The sequence below is a fragment of the Dendropsophus ebraccatus genome, chromosome 2 (assembly GCF_027789765.1).
Source record: "Dendropsophus ebraccatus isolate aDenEbr1 chromosome 2, aDenEbr1.pat, whole genome shotgun sequence".
NCBI lineage: Eukaryota > Metazoa > Chordata > Amphibia > Anura > Hylidae > Dendropsophus > Dendropsophus ebraccatus.
In genome coordinates this window covers 62,778,848-62,796,624 of record NC_091455.1, presented here as the reverse complement: position 1 = coordinate 62,796,624, position 17,777 = coordinate 62,778,848, and the positions used below count along the sequence as shown (strand labels likewise).

The following is a 17,777-nucleotide window of genomic DNA, read 5'->3' as shown; positions in this document are numbered from 1 at the left end:
GCCCATAGGATATAGCAGCGTCTGCTGCCAACGCTCCTATTCAACGGAGCGACGGCAGCAGTTCGCTGCTATATCAGTCACTGGTTTTTCAACATGTTGAAAAACAAGCGACTGCAACGATCAGCCGACATGAACGATGTCGGCTGATCGTTGCACTCTATTCCACGGGACGATTATCGTCCGTAGCGGCCGATATCGGCCGAATACGGACGATAATCGTTCCGTGGAATAGGGCATTTGGATTGTGGGTACAGAGTCGCTTTAATGACCCATCCTATGGGAAAAAAAAACCTGTTGTCATCCTAAGGTAATACAGGAACTTATTCAGGACTTCCAATAAGAGAGTGGCTAAGTGTAGATTTACAGTGGACAGTAATTAATTTGCGGTAGTTTGGCACTGTTCTCTGTAGTATTGTTAATACTGTCAATCTCAATAGGTATTCATTGGATAAAGAATCCAACAAGTGGTTTATAATTGATTCTACAACTGGAGAGATCAGACTGACTTATGAAATGATTCGAGATCTTGCAAAAAACAATGGCACCACCAATGCCATTAACGGTGGCAAAAATTTAACTGCAACAATCTTTGCTGGCTCCAATGGTAAGGCAATGACCGCTCCTTATGAGTATTCTCATTCTTTGTGAAAGCCTATGTCTTCACTAATTTTACTTATTTATTTTTTTGTAGATGATCCTAACCTCCCGCTAGGAACTGCTATTGTGAATGCAGTGATTCCAAATGAGGGTACACTACCAACTCAAACTTGCCCTACAGTTACCCAAGAACCCCGTGTGGCATGTTTGGATAGGAAGGAAGTCATTATTAATGCATATCAAACCCCATCAAATTCTCCTTACACTTTTACTATAGCGCCAAATACGGACTGGACTGTCAGACAACTCAATGGTAAATACTAGACTGAAATGATAGTTATACATACAAATGACTAGCTGTTGTTTTCTCTGTATTTTTCAGGATTATTCTGCTTAATATACTCCTCTGTATTATACGGTTAACTCTATTGCAAATAAATTGTAAAGTATGTAGTTATGTACTGTATAAATGAGCACCTGAATGAATGAATAAATAAATAAATAAATAAATGGATGGATGGAATAGATAGAAAGGTACTGTGTGTAGATAGGCAGAAATACAGGCACGCAAATATATCAAAGATTACTACATGGCTATGGTCACATGATGTTTTTTTACTGTCCATTTTTTATTGTTTTGTCTCAAAATGTAGTCCGTCATTTTGCGTTTTGGGCGTCCATCATTACATTGACGGCTCTTGGTACATTATTCTAGTTCAGGCCCTTTTGGGTGTGGTTCTTTTTAGAAAGTCCATTTAATTTAGTAGTAAAAACAGTGAAAGGAAGGTGGTAAAAATGGTGTGAATGTCTACGAAAATAATGTCCGTTGTTTGCAAAATAACATGTCATGAACTTTAATTTGACGTCTGTGCAAACAACGTCCATTATTCAATTCACTATGGGGAAGATTTATCAAACGGGTGTAAAGTAGAATTGTCTTAGTTGCCTCTAGCAACAAACCAGATTCCACTTTTCATTCCTCAGTGATTGAAAAATGAATGGTGAAATCTGATTGGTTGCTAGGGGCAACTAAGACAATTCTACTTTACACTAGTTTGATAAATCTCCCCCTATGTCTATTGGCCAGCCATCATTCCATTGACATTAATGCATTCAGTAATAACGGACGTTACTTTTTTTGTTTAAAAAGCAGACACTTTTTCTCTTTTTTTTTTACAGTTTGAACATAGAGAGGGGCTACCCGGACGATCTTTAGATAATTCGAGTAGTCCATAAGACATAGTGGCAGTCTGCTGCTGCCGCTCCTATTACACAGAGCGATGGCCAGTAGTCACTAGTGGCATTGTTGTCTTTCAACATGTTGAAGGAACACTGTGCATGTTGACTGATCGTTGCCTTTTAGCCCATTGATGCACGGATGTCCAGGTCAAATTAATGCAGTGTTCCTTTCCACCTTCTAAGAGCCATACCTCTTTTATTTTTCCACCTACAGGGCTGGTTGGGGTGTCATTTTTTTATAAATTTAAAAACTTTTTTATTACACTTTTTTTTTCACTTTAAAACTTGCAATCAATAGATATTGATTCCATAGCATAGATCAGTGTTATCGGCGATCTATGCATAGAATTAATAGGAATTAATACTGTGCTCGATTGATTTTACCATGATTCCAAAGAGAATTTTTTTTCAATAAGTTGGTCAACCTCTTTTTTATTATTATTATTAATTATTATTATTATTATTATTATTATTTTATGATTTAAATCATTGAACCTTCTTATTTTTTAGCCACTGCTGTAACTTTGGTCGGAGGTTCATCTGTTACTGCTCGTAATTACTCTGTGACAGTCACTGTTAGGGACGCACGTGGTAATACCTGTCCCAACCCATTTACCATTGTTATACAAGCCTGTGAGTGTACCTCTGCTGGATCGTGTGATGCTTCCAAACTGACAGGCAGGAATGTGTCCCTAGGTCCTGCCGCAATAGGCCTCATGGTTCTGGGGTTTTTAGTTCTTCTGTGTAAGTAACCAGTGCAAATTTCACCTATGATTATACAAATTGCATTTTTTGGTCACTAGGATGTGGTCGGAATGAGAACAGTTCTCAAATTTACTAAAAGAATTCATAATGATTTGTTTTATAGACACACATGACAAACACCTTTACTGTAGACATTATGAATGAGATGTACAGTGACTGACTCCTCAATATATATAAATATTCTGCTTAGTCAAGCTTGGTTCCTGATTTCATAGGGGGAGGAGAATAAACTTGTCAGTTATCAGGGGAAAGCTTTGAGCCCCCATAGACATGAGATCATTTGACCAAATTGTCAGGTTTAGGCGAGTCTGGAACTTCCAAAGTAGATTCAAATTCCCAGAGCAAACCTTTACTTCTCTGAACAGTTTCTAACATGGACAAAGGTGGCAGCAGGGAGCACCGTGTTAGATTGGAAAGAACTTTGTGACACAAGTTAAAGTGACTCTGTACCCACAATCTGTCCCCCCCAAACCACTTGTACCTTCAGATAGCTGCTTTTAATCAAAGATCTGTCCTGGGGTCCGTTCGGCAGGGGATGCAGTTATTGTTTTAAAAACGACTTTTAATCCTGCAGCGCTGTGTCTAACAGCCGGGGCTTACATTAGTATATGCATTAGGCTGGCACAACCCCTCCGTCCCTCCTCCCCACCCTCCTCATGATTAGGAATGCTCCAGGCAGATTGCTTCCTATTCCCCACCAGTGTGTATAATGAACATGGGCTGGATTGTTAAGACACCTGTGCAAAGCTCAAACAGCAGTTAATGTTCCTGGATCATTCCTAATGCTGAGGAGGGTGGGGAGGAAGGACGGAGAGGTGGTGCCAGCCTAATGCATATACAAATGTAAGCCCCGGACGTTAGACACATCGCTGCCGGATTAAAAGTTGTTTTTAGGACAATAACTGCATCTCCTGCCGAACGGACCCCAGGACAGATCTTGGATTAAAAGCAGCTATCCAAAGGTACAAGTGGTTTTGGGGGGTCAGATTGTGGGTACAGAGTCGCTTTAAAGGGGTAGTTCACCCCCCCAAAAAAAATCTTTCAAATTAACTAGGGACAGAAAGTGCCAGAGATTTGTAATTTACTTCTATTTAAAAAAACTTAAGTCTTGGTGTACTTATCATCTGCTGGATATCCTGCAGGAAGTTGTTTATTCTCTCCGGTCAGACACAATGCTCTCTGCTGCCAACTTTGTCCGTGTTTCTGCTGTGATTTTCCTGCAAAAGCGATGTTACTTTACTGCAATTTCCAGCAAAATGATGGGAAGATTGTGGCAAAAACAAAAGGGCCATTTGTAAACATACTCTAAAGATGGGCTTGTCTATAAGTTTGCCTTTATTACCTTATAAATGGTGTCATGGCCTGGAAAATATGACATATAGACTGTGTGCCTAAATTAGTAAAATAATTGTATAAACAGCGAATACGGCTTTTTTTTTTTTAGTCTTGGCTACAGATGCCACATAGGTCTTGCTCCAAAAATTAAATAATACTTTTAAAACAAAACCCCAACGATCCCTTACAAATCAATATAATATGTAGACTTATTTGGAAATGTTCTTTATCATCATCCATTGCAAAATATATCGCTAACACATGTAACTTTTTCTTATCAGTGGCTCTGCTCCTATTACCGCTATGTGTATGTGGATCTGCGGCTGCTGGGGGTAAATTTGTGCCGGTGGCAGCTGGGTATGATGGAGCTTGTCATCAGTGGGGAACAGAAGGGGCCAAGCCTGAGGATGTGGTCAGTTTTCTTTGCTATTATGATGATGATTAATATAAAAATGATTACTTTACTATTAGGATTATTACTTATTTATATGAAAAACAAATAATTATGTCATAAGCATTAATATAAATAGGATAACTAGAGTACAGAGCTGCACTGTATATAATTCTCTATTTAAAGGGGGTTTCCAGACAAAATGTCCAGGCCAATCAACTGTTCGCTGCACTACACATTGAACAAAGTTTGCTTCCTTGTGTAGTGGTGGCGATGTGTAACTGCAGCTCAGCTCCTATTCAAATGAGCTGCAGTTACACATCACCACCACTACACAATAAAAGCAGATAGCTCATCAGTAAGTTTTGTCCAGAATGACCCATTACTAAATAAAGGATAATTCGTGACATATTGAAAAGTTTTATAATTTTCCAAAGCAAATATTGTATCAAGGTTTCTAAGATCCTTCATGCAATTATTTAGTAAGAACCATCTGTGGATACATCTGTCCTGGTCATGTAATGGACACACTGTTAAATAGCTGGGAAGTAACTTTATTTTATAATGAAGCTCAGGCAGGTTTAGGCCTCATTCACACATTCAGCGATTTTTCTGGGCTGCAAATTGAGTATTTTTACTCCGTGATCCTTGGAAAATCATCCAGATTTGCATCCGTAATTGCATGTGTTTCCGATTCCATATGTTTCTGTAAAATAGGGATGATACTAGTTTGCTTAGATTTGAAATGTGTTTTTTTTACAGGCGTCACACAGATTTCACATAAAAAATACAGATCCTATAGACTTCTATTGGTAATCCGTACCACAATCACAATTCACACTAGGATATGTCCTATTTTTTAATGGAACAGATTACGGATCAAAATTAAAAGGGACTGCATAAATAGCTTAATATAAATCAATGTGCTCTAAGTTGATCAGTGATTATGGATCCGCAATTATGGACAACTTTCTGGGATGTGTGAATAAGGCCTTAGGATCAGCATGTGGTATTGCCCACTCAGCATTGTCACTTATAAAATAAATTTACTCCTCTTTAAATGGAATCAAACATAAATCCTGGAAGCCGTAATGAAACGATAAAGAAAGTGTGAAAGAAAAACTTACTATGTTTGGGTACCTTTACACAGGACATATCGCAGCGGAAATCTTGCTGTGAGTTTTGCAGCAAGATCCGCTACGATGTAAGGTCCTGGCAGGTCCCTGTGAATAGATACTTGCAGGGGTCTGAAAAATCGCTGCAAGTATGTACATCACCTGCCCCGTAACCCCTTAATCGGCTCCTGCTGTATACAATACATTACATGTCTTCAATCCTTTCTGCACGGGGTCCCGGCTTCCTGCTCTCCCGCCCGGCCAATTAGTGTGTTGCCCAGTCGCAGCCACTGATTGCCTGGGCGGGAGAGCAGGAAGCCGGGACCCCGTGCAGAAAGGATTGAAGACAGGTAATGTATACAGCAGGAGCCGACTAAGGGGATAAGGGGCAGGTGATTTACATACTCTCAGCGGTCTTAAAGACAGGGACCTGCCAGGACCTTATATCGTAGCGGATTTCACGGCAAAACTTGCAGCGAGATTTCCACTGCGATACGTCCTGTGTGAAGGTACCCTTTATGTAAAGGATTACTTCCTGAACCTGTTAATGCTATAAATATTGAAAACAATAGTGACACAATAGTGAATATACATAGGAGTCATATTCATGTTATGAGTCAGGCATATTGTAGGTTCTAACTTCCTTACTACTACCCACCCATATTACTGCCTTATTATCATATCAGGACTAACAATGGCTTTTTACCAGACCAAAGGTAGAAAAGAGCATGGCCTTCTATCCATGCCTCAAGTGAGCTTGCTCTTTTATTAGCCTAAAACACAAAAGCAATCCTACATGTTCTGACTTAACTTGAAATATTCATATGTTTAACAGTGAAAAAATATAAAACTAAATCCGAACTTCACATGCATCAGGCAGCATACAACATGTGTTGAACAGCTTCTGTTTAAAACAATTGGCATGTTATGTTTATGGAATATGCTGAAAGTGTAGTATTCCTAATGGTTCTAGGACAAAGCCAAATGTAGATATTTAGTAGAAGTTAGAAGTATTAAGCAAATAGGTCTAAAGCAATAAAGGTGATAGTTACAGATACTAAGAAGAGAAGAGATACTACTAAGAGACACTATATTGGCAAAGGTAATATTGGGCTGAGGTGTGTCAGCCACACCCATTGCGCACAGTGACATAACATCAAGCACACAGACAGGCAATCTCTATGGGAGCTGCCAGAAGGGATTGTCATGATGCCATCCTGGAGTTCAATGGAAGTTAGCTGATCCAGGACAGCTCACCTACTGAGACCGATAAATGTAATTTTCTAGTGGTCTGATTGTTGGTCACATGACCTAGCTACAGTACTGAAAGTTAGGGTCCTATTCCACGGGCCGAGGAGGGCCCGATCAACGATGTAAACGATCGGCGATCTGCTAGATCGCCGCTCGTTTACTGGGCCTATTCCACGGCCCGATGATCGTTGAGCGAGGGCTGCAAGGACATCGTTACCGATGTCCTTGCAGCATCATATATTACCTGCAGGTCTTCTCCTCCGCGCTGTCTTCATCCCCGGGTCCTGCGCGCTCTATCTTCAGAATGGCCTGTCAGCTGACAGGCTACTCAGCAAATCACAGCTCGCGGCGGTCCCGGCCTGTGATTGGCTGAGCGCTCCGTCAGCTGACCGGCCATTTTGAAGATAGAGCACGTGGGACCCGGGGATGAAGACAGAGCGGAGAAGAAGCCTGGACAGGTAAGGTATGATGATGCTGCTGCTTCTTCTCAAATCGTCGGTCGCCCGCCGCGCACCGCTATTCAACTGTAGCGATGCGCGGTGGGGGAACGATGATTTTAGGTCTGGCCCTAAATGAACGATCAGCCGATGACACGATCATCGGCTGATCATTCTCTCTATTTCACCAAACGATAATCGGCCGAATCGGGCCAAATGGGGCCGATCCGGAAGATTATCGTTACTGTGGAATAGGGCCCTTAGAGATGCAGTAGAGCTAGAATGAAACAGATAACACTGTTACAGCAGTAAAAGGGGCCAAACCCCCTATTAACACTCATAGTTTAGGAATGTGACTTCTAAGGAATGTTTAGGAATTTAGGAATGTAATTTCAAGCATATATAAGTGTAATAGTCATGTGTGCACATAAACATATCTATACAGTGTATCTTTATGTAGTAAATAAACAGCATAAATGCATTTTGTACCATTCTGTATAAACAGTTAATCATTCGTTGTTTCCTATTCAGGATATGACAAGTCCATTTATAACTTCAGGGGCCCCTGACTATTCTGGTAAGTTTATTAACTGTTCAATTTTATTAGTTTTAAGTTTTTGATCACATATTGCAATTTTTTTACCACAATTTCCGTAAAACTATGGAAAAACTTACCTACAGCCTGGCAGTAAAAAATAAAATAAAATAAATAAAGGTGTTTAATGGAATGGGATATGGGGTTTACTAGTCTAAAACATTTAAAAATCGTTTTTTTAGTCATATGTAAATTGCACTGCCACCACATACAACAAATTCTGGCTAGTAAAGTTATTGATACTCACACAAAATATATACAAAAATCAGATGTGGTTATTAAATCCTATCCACGAAGAAAATGCCTAGTCCTGTGTCTTCTAGCTCAACTAAATGTTTTATTTCCTATTACATTTAATTGAAGGACGTGTCTACCACAATCTACATCTTTATACAAACTATCCCAAGTACTAGACACAGGCCTGGACACTATATACCATGTCTAGGCTTGTACAGTGTATGGAAACTAACATTTCTAGCACCCAGGTTTGTATTATTTCTGTCATGTTGTTTTTGTAGAGGTCCAAGCAGGCAACATGTCACAAGGAGCTGGTGCAGGAAGCACATCGGGAACAGCAACAAGAGCTGTGATAAGAGATGTGTCTGCTACTGGGCTGGAGACAGCCATTCATCAAGGAGAAGGGTTTGATGCAACTGGTATGGGATTTTCTGGCGAAAGCAATGTGGCCAATTCTTTTCTGGGAACCATGCCACCACCGTATGAGAAGAGTGGCACATTGAATATGGCTTATGTGGAAAACTACTTTGCTGAGGTAATATGCCTGATATTACTAAGGTTGTATAAGGCTGGAAAAGACCTCCTCTTTTCATTCTGTATTGACTTGTATTACCCTAATTTTTATGAACACAATAATCAGGTCATGTGAGCAGATATTATAAAAAATAGATTTAGTAACATTTTAATAAATTACCCCAAAATCGTTTTTCTTAAAGGGCATGTAACATCTTCATTTTCTTTCACTGAATAGTGCCAGATATTATAACATAGTATTTTTTCCAACCTGTTCCTATTTTCTAATTGTGATTTGGTTTATTTCCTTGTTTGTATGTTGCTATGGGGGCTGCCATCTTGCCTAAGCTGATTTAAGCAGCATTTAATGATATGCTTTACAGCAAGTCCCATGGACATAGACAACAACACACAGGACATGTCCCATTGAGGGGAATGTGAAACATTACAGAGCATATGGAGGTCATTCCACAGGGAGCTGCTATTGGCTTATACTGAGCTATCTATCTACTATTGTTCCAATACATTTTATACTTTTTTCGGCCATACGCACCGCTCACATAATGTTTAGCCATCACTCATCACCCATTCATCGACAGATTATGTCAGTGGAGATAGGGGCCGGGCATGATGGAAAATCACTGTATGACCCCATTTGTTCTTGGAAAGATAAGCCATAGTCAGAGCAATCTGGCTGCAGCTCAATCCTTTGCTCCCCATAGAGAACACAGGAACGTTTGTCTGTGCTGAATGTTTTTGTGTATGGGGAGGATGAAGGGAGGACAGCAGAGATAACTGTCAACCATACAAACCAGTGTAAAGCAATTTCTGGCTGTATTTAAGTTGGAATGATCTAATTTTATGAAATTATGTGATTGCTATATTTCAGAAAGCAGAATCGTATGCCAATGAAGATGAGAGTCGTCCGGCAAATGATTGTCTTTTAATCTACGATAACGAAGGCGTTGGAAGCCCAGCTGGATCCGTCGGGTGCTGCAGTTTTATCGCTGATGACTTAGATGACAGCTTCTTGGACACATTGGGACCCAAATTTAAAACATTGGCAGAAATTTGCATTGGTTCAGAGATTGAACCAGAGTCGAGTGGTGAGGAGCCAAGATTATTTCTAAATGTTCCAATAATAGAAACAGAAAGAAATGTTATGGTAGATGATGTGACTCTTAACGTTCCAGTAAACCGCTCTGTGCCAGTTACCAGCTCTACATATATAACTGAGAGCTCTGTATCATCTGCCAATCTTCAACCAGTAAGACCTATGCCAGAAACTCTAGTTCCAGGTAATGTAGTTGTAACTGAGACCTACACAACATCTGGGGGCACACTAAGACCTGTTACCCGTAATGTAGATTCTGGCCTCCCTAGTAATACTTCCCTACTGGTAACAGAAAGAGTGGTTGGATCTGGAGCAGGAGCACATGGAGTATTTTCTGATTTACCCAGTGGCTCCAATGTCATTGTGACAGAGAGGGTAGTCCGTCCTGCATCTGGTGTTCATGAATTTATAGAACTACCAAATCTGACAAATCTAGGAGATGCATCAAATGTCGTATTAAGAGAAAGGGTTGTTGCACCAAATAGTTCACGGTTGTCCAATTCATTTAACATCCAAGATTTCGATTTGGCCGATGGACAAAATGTTGTGGTTACTGAAAGAGTCATACAACCCATCTCCAATGTTCAGGGAAATTTAAGTATCCGTCCAGAAATGGGAAGCTCTCAAAATATATATGTAACAGAGAAAACTGTACGATCTGGTCAAGCCGTTAAAGGCCAATATTTGAGTGCAGAACCTTTGTTAACTCAAACTGTGGGTTCTACGTCCCCTAGTTTAACCCGCAGCAAAGTCACAAAATACAGCACAGTCCAGTACACTAAAAAATAAAATGTTACAATTGCACTAGACATTGGTTTAAATAATTTTAACCCTTTAATACACATGGGAGTAATATGCTAATTTAAGCAGCCATAGCGTTGCTTCTATTAGTCCTTCAATTGACCATTCAAACCTAACAGCTCCAAAAAAAAATTTTTTTTTTTAAACTCTGGTCTTAATGTTCAACAAATAAAACGAAAAATAGGGTTAGAGTAAAAAAAAATCAATTGACTATTTTCCAATGAATTTTATGTTATCCAATTTGTCTTTCTCTATGTTTGGGCAGGTGTATCCCAAATTTGTTTATGTCCCACTTTGTGTAATATATGTAAATTAAAATTGTGTTCCTGTGCTGTAAATATTATTACATTCCAAACAAAATCTGCTGCACGTTGCATTAAATTGCCTGTTATAGCCTAGGTTACTTTACTGCTTGTCCTTTAATGTTCCCAACTGTAGCTTCTCTAGAGATATACAGGAAAAAAAATACAAAAAAAAAAGTTTATAGCAAGTATTTTTATACAGTTCTATTCTCTTATATGCAGTTACCCACCTATTAGGGGGTTCTAAAATAATGAAATTTTTATTTTTGGAAATTGTTTATTATTGTTATTTAAAACCCATACTCAATTATGTTTTCACTAAAATGAAGACAGCAACATATCTCTTCCATTCTTTTTGTAATCAGATGATGCATTTGGAATTACTAATGCAATAAATACATCAATTATGTAATTTTTTTCAAGTAACAAAAACTTGCACTTGAAGGGGTTGTCTGGCTGGATAAAAATTTCAAAAAGGGGGATTCCTGGGTAATCAATACCTCACTACCACCTCTATTACAGCAGTGCCTGGGTTCCTGCTGATCTCCACTTTCTGATCCCCATCTTAACACAAAGAAATGCATGTTCAGCCAATCACTGACAGAGGTGTGTTACCACTTCAACCAGTAATTGGTGCAGTGAGCATGTCCTGTGTGTCCATTTTATATATATGGAAACTGGGTTCTCAGGATGGTATTTTAAGGCCCCAATGACTGCTCTGAAAGATTTTAGGTGTACAGTATTTAGTTTAAGGGCAGCCAGCTAGTAGCGCACCTAAGGCAGTATTTGGACATTTTCATGTGAGAATGACCACTATGTTTTGTTTTGTTTTATTGTATATATTTGCTGTTTCTGGTTTTGTACTTAAATGCTTTATGCTTTTAGCGCCTAGTTTTTTTTCTGTTACCTGTATTGTCATGGTTAAGTAATCAGCTGTGCATCATATTTTCTTGCATGTAGTTACCAGTGTTCAGCTGATGGGCAGATTTCCTATTTAGAGACCTGATCTGCCACGTATGTGATACTGGGGGCTAAAATAGGGATCTATGTTTCAGTTTATCAGCCATACAGCATATATGGCTATATAATAGGACTTTTACTCACCTATTTTTTTTTTTTTTTACAAAGCAAAAGTTTTATCTTATCTGGAAAAAGTGACTAAAATTTCTAATTGTGTGTTCTGTGACATATGTTGGTATTCTAAATACACTGTACTAGATGTTCTGACTGGTGTGTAGCATGCATATGAATTACTGGTATTTAAACATAATTATTTGAAAATATAATATAATGCTTACACTTGAATTATTAAGAGGGCTTGGCCAAATTCTAATAAAATTCTTAGTTGTATTTTATTAGTAATGTTATAGCTCCTACTTACAGTGCCCCTGTGCCCCTGCCTCTTATTGTCCTGTCCTTTCAGGCACTTTGGAACAGCAATTCCATTCGTAAGGTGGCCAAACATGTGACCATGCTCTTCTCTTGCCGTCCTACACTGCACCTGGATATGCCTATGTAGAACACAGAGGGACTAGTCACATGTCATGGTCACATGCTCCTCCATGCTCTGCCATCTTATAGATGGTACCACCATTCGAATGTGTTAGGAAGGGTGCGGTAACAAGGGGGGGGTAGCTTTTTATATCTCAAGATAAGGGCACAGAGGCAGCTAATCAATGAAGATAGAAGCCATAAAATTACTAATAAAGTACACCTAAGAATTTTCATTAGAAATTGGCTAACCCTTTTACACCAAACGCAAACAATTAAATCTAGACCTTTGTGTTTATTTCCTTTACTACCCAATATGGCTAAAGTACTGTGTAGTGAAAAAGGTATCTAATGTATTGTCAAACATAAATTTATTTACAACTTGTAATTGATTACTATTATCTAGAAAAACAATTGAAGTGATGTTTCCATCATGAAAAATGATACTGATATTGTGCTAGCGTGAGATCCAGTTGACAGTCTTAGTGCCAATTATATTGCTCTGGGCTGCTAATTTGGAAAACACTGGCTTATACGTCACTAACTTTTCACTACTGTACGAGAAAACTAAAAAGTATCAAAATTAGCTATAAACTAATCATATATATTTTACTTCAGAAAAGCATCAGAAGTGATCTACGCTCATCTCCCTCAGGCTGCTGACTCCATGCAGAGGGAGGATACCACCCAGGGACCACCTGGAAAACATGGATACAGCCATGGCTGTATCTATGTTTTCCAGGCAGTCCCTGGTGGTATCCTGCCTCTGCAGTCGGCAGCCTGAGGGAGATGAGCGCAGATCAGTTTTGCTCGTACCAATCAAAACGAATCTGATTTGCTCATCTCTAAAAAAAAATTATTGACTACTGTTCTAACTTCCAATTTAATAATTTATGGTCATTTTGGGTGCATATAGGTATAAAGGTGCCAAAAACATTTGGCTTTGTATGATAATATAAAGTACTTTTGCACAGATAAAGATCAGCTAAAATACAGTAGATGACAACACTGCTACAATTGGCCCTTATCTATGCATTTTTTCTTGTAATAGTCATTTGTATTTAGCTTAGCATTTGGTAGAGTGCAAAGAAGTAATTAAAGGGGCATTCTAACCCCTAAAAACAGTTCCAAGTTTCTTACCTTTTAAATTCACTACCTGCTGGAGTCCCCACTGCATAATTTTAATGACACAGCCATAGCAAAGAATGACTGGCAGAAAACCCCAATGACCAATCATGTGAAAAAGGTGCTAAATATATATATTTTTCAAACATTTGTAGAAGCTCAGAAATGGTTTTTGGAGTTGATAAAGCCCTTTAAGCATTTAGGATAGTTATTTTGCTCTAGTCAAAAGAAATCAATTGATCTTTTACACTGTATTGTGAAGTTCAGAAGGGACCCGCATTTGTATGAACTGAAACTTTATGCAATATTTTTGTATTTTCCAGAATATATTAATAAAGCACTTTTAAATAATTTTACATTATCAGTTTTGTCATTATTATTACTATTATTATTTTAGAAAACTGTTTAGATGTATACAGTATGTGTGCCCCAAAGTATTGCATATAGTGCTTTCTTCTTGTTCTTAAACACAATAGTATTAGAATTATGTGTGCAGCCTTTGCTCTCAGTGATAAATATAGCACTCGAACATCCCGTAAATGTTTATGCTTTTTGTGCTGCACCATCTGTGTGACCTTGGGTTAGCAACTTTGTGCCTTGAATACCAAATACACAGAATTAAAGATAGTCTTCTGTATTTAAGCAATTTAACTGTATGTTTAATTGTTGAAAGCAAGGATGCAGCTCTGTATGACTCCTTCATAGAGCAAATACTTAAATATCTATTCTAAACAACCAACTTAATTCTTACACTGCATGTTTAGACGTGCACCCAACCAATTGCAAGATCTAAACAGGCAAAACAGATTGTCTCATAAGAAAAAGAACTGGGAGCATGTTGGCACTGGCCTTTGTCTTTTTTTTTTTTACGGAAAAAAAATGCAAAACAATATGATCCCTAGACAGATCCCACTCACTATTGGGATGGGATAAATCCTTGTTATGAAGTATCTTTACTAGAGATGAGCTAACTTTGAGCATGTTAGAGTTTGTCCAAACCCAGACTCTCTGCATTTGATTAGCAGTGGGATCAGAAGTGGGATGCAGCCCTATGGCTATATCCATGTTTTCCGGGCAACCTTAGAGCCCTATTACATTAAATGATTACCTGTTGAATCAGGACAATTCAGGCAGATATCGCCAGCGTTATTAAAAAAAAATGATCAACTTGCCTTTCAGCAAGGTTACAAATGATTGGCCGCTGGCTGCACATTGTTCCATGTAATAGTGAAGGACAGCCTACCGCTGATAGAAGTATATAGAGAATAACATAGGTATACTTACCTCTCCATGGTGCCAGTGTCCTCCTGGCTTTACCTCGCTCACCACAGCAGCCACTGACACTTCTAAACCCAACTCTGCAGTGACGGCCGTTCAGAAAATCACTGGCAGCAGCACAGCCCTGTCTCAGTCATTGATTAGCTGAGCAGTCTGTCACTGCAGAGACGTGTCAGAAGTGTCAATGGTGGCTGCAGTGAGAGAGGAATGCAGGGAAAAGGCAGAAGGACACCAAGAGTGTAAAGAGGTAAGCATAACTTTCTTATTTTCTATATCCGCAGCAAGGGCCAGCAATACCAGCAATGGCTGCATTGTCTACTACTAGAGATGAGCGAACTGGGTTCGGGGCGATCCGAACCCGAACGTTTGGTATTTGATTAGCAGTGGCTGCTGAACTTGGATAAGGCTCTAAGGTTGTCTGGAAAACACGACTAATGACTATATCCATGATTTCCACATAGCCTTAGGGCTTTATCCAACTTCAGCAGCCACCGCTAATCAAATGCCGAAAGTTCAGGTTCGGATGGACTCGAGCATGCTCGAGGTTCGCTCATCTCTATCTACTACTCATTCGGTAAAATAACATTTTCTAACATTGCTTTCAATCATCCCACCATCAGAGATTAGAGATGAAAGAATCTAAAGCTCGGGAAGTTGGATGCAGCCTAAGGGAGTCCTGGAAAACATGACTACAACCCTAGGGCTGCATTCAACTTCTTCAGGTGTGGATTAACCCGAGCAGGCTTGATATTTGCTCACCTCTAATCAAAGCATTTAACTATATTAAAGATAGAAGCGTGCTCGAGATTCACTCATCTCCACATGTGATCATGCCTTTGTTTGCTTTCTTTTCTTAGGCTTAAAGCGACTCTGTACCCACAATCTGACCCCCCCAAACCGCTTGTACCTTCAGATAGCTGCTTTTAATCCAAGATCTGTCCTGGGGTTCGTTCAGCAGGTGATGCAGTTATTGTCCTAAAAAACAATTTTTAAACTTGCAGCCCCATGCCCAACGGCCGTGGCTTAGAATGTCTATGCACTAGGCTGGCACAACCTCTCTGTCCCTCCTCCCCACCCTCCTCATCATTAGGAATGCTCCAGGCAGATTGCCTCCTATTCATCAGCTGTGAGCTGTGTGAATACTGAACATGGGCTGGATCGTTAAGGCACCTGTGCAATGTTCAGACAGGAGAAAATGTTCCAGTGGCATTCCTAATGATGAAGAGGGTAGGGAGGAGGGTCGGAGGGGTGGTGCAAAGTTAGGGCACAGATACTTTAAGCCCCGGACGTTGGGCACGGGGCAGCAAGTTTAAAAGTTATTTTTCAAGACAATAACCGCATCACCTGCTGAACGGACCCCAGGACAGATCTTGGATTAAAAGCAGCTATCCGAAGGTACAAGTGGTTTGGGGGGGGGGGTCAGATTGTGGGTACAGAGCCACATTCCAAACTGCTGTTAGATACCTATTGGTGCAAATGATACCATTTATATATTCGACTGGGATTCTAGAACGTAAAAAAAAAGTTTTCATTCCCTGGAGAGATGCTTTTCCTAGGTCCTGACCCGCACCTGGCACCTGAAAGCTGAGTCCTAAAAAGGATCAGGCAGGGGAGTAATAAGTGGTGAGGAAGTAGTACAGCTTGGTGCACTTCTGGAGGCACAGACAAATATTTTAAAGGTACCATGTGTCTCCTTGTCCTATCAGCATCTAATAGTGTTAGAAGTGTGGGCAAATTCCATTTAAGTCTTACCTTGCAGCTTTTCAGTTTCATACCATCCACCATTTTGTCTTTGGAACAGTTCTATTTTATCAATATCTTCTTGTAGGTGAGGTCTCCAGAGCTGGACATGGTATTTGGACTCGAGTTCTATACAGTGGGATCATCACTGGATACTGAAACAATTAGAAGTGGTACATGCACTCCCCACATAAAGGGAGTAGAAACAATGCAACAGATAAAACCCCCCAAACAATTATATACTGATAAAATATATAAGCTTCATACAACTCTAGTGTTAAAAGAAAGAGTATATCAATTGACAGACATAAGAGACAGAGATAAGAACATACACACATACAAACAAATTAAATATTAATAATTAGAATAGTAAAAGACCAGGTATCCCTGGTATTACATTGGGGAAGAAGCTCTCAACAGAAACGTGTATAAGTGTATAAAAGACAAGGATCTAGCAGAATTTGTCTGGATAAATATAAGAACAGAATTAGCTATAGAGCACAATGTAAAGTACAGCAAGAAGCTGTCTTTATCTAGTGCGGCGACTGTGTACTGAAAAGCAACAGCACAAAATAGACCTGTCAATTATTTTCTGCGGCCGCAGAGAAATACGACTGTAGTGTATACTGTACTGTATCCTGTATACTGTAGTGCAGTGCTGTTAAACAACGGCAGTTAACGGACAAATACACTGTGTGAATGAGGCCCTAACTAATAATGTTGTATATATATTGTTATTGTTTAAAATTCTTAATATAATACTAACTTTACTTTCCAGTATAACTATGCCAGTTTTCTTATAAAAAGTAGATGCAGTTCATTACAGTAACTAGTAAGTTTAAATGGAGCATGCTTTCATCATGGAATGTATGAGATATTCATCACAGGTATGATGTCTATTCTTTTTTTTTTAATTAAAGACTCTTAACAGTGTATTACAATAAGACTAATAAATCTTTTATCTCTTCTTACAGACTGGCATTGCACATTTAAAAATAGTGCTAACTCTCTGGTAAGTCATCTTCCATATCTGTATAAATTGAAAGCATTTAGCATATAAAGTATGTGGTCCTAAAATATTTCAATATTATATTAAAAGCAAAAGTAATTTGTCTTATGCGAAAGACGTGACAAATAGAAAATTACACCATAGCCACAATAAGTCTAAAGAAAAGTATTCGGTAAAGTGAAAAAAAACAACACATTTCTAAAAGAAATTGGCCTAAAAAGCAACACCACATGATGGACAAGCATGTATTGTCTCTGTACTATCTAGCCTATGGTCAAGTTGCCAAATCCCTACCTAGTGGCTTAAAGGGGTAGTGCGGCGGTAAAGAATTATTCACAGACTAACACACATTACAAAGTTATACAACTTTGTAATGTATGTTATGTCTGTGAATGGCCCCCTTCCCCGTGTCCCACCACCCCCACCCGTGTACCCGGAAGTG

The 17,777-nt window shown here is 39.2% G+C and overlaps 1 protein-coding gene across 1 annotated transcript in view; it reads left to right on the top strand.

Annotated features, from left to right (window-relative positions):
* The window catches only part of LOC138783223 (desmoglein-4-like), a 43,308-nt gene extending 29,644 nt beyond the window's left edge, over positions 1–13,664 (top strand). Inside the window, exons 10-16 of the mRNA XM_069957669.1 lie at positions 438–604; positions 692–910; positions 2,347–2,580; positions 4,218–4,348; positions 7,662–7,707; positions 8,244–8,497; positions 9,365–13,664. Of these exons, the coding sequence (XP_069813770.1) occupies positions 438–604; positions 692–910; positions 2,347–2,580; positions 4,218–4,348; positions 7,662–7,707; positions 8,244–8,497; positions 9,365–10,378 (2,065 nt within the window). The 3' untranslated portion in view covers positions 10,379–13,664. The remainder of the gene's footprint in view (positions 1–437; positions 605–691; positions 911–2,346; positions 2,581–4,217; positions 4,349–7,661; positions 7,708–8,243; positions 8,498–9,364) is intronic.
* The last annotated feature ends 4,113 nt before the right edge of the window (positions 13,665–17,777 follow it).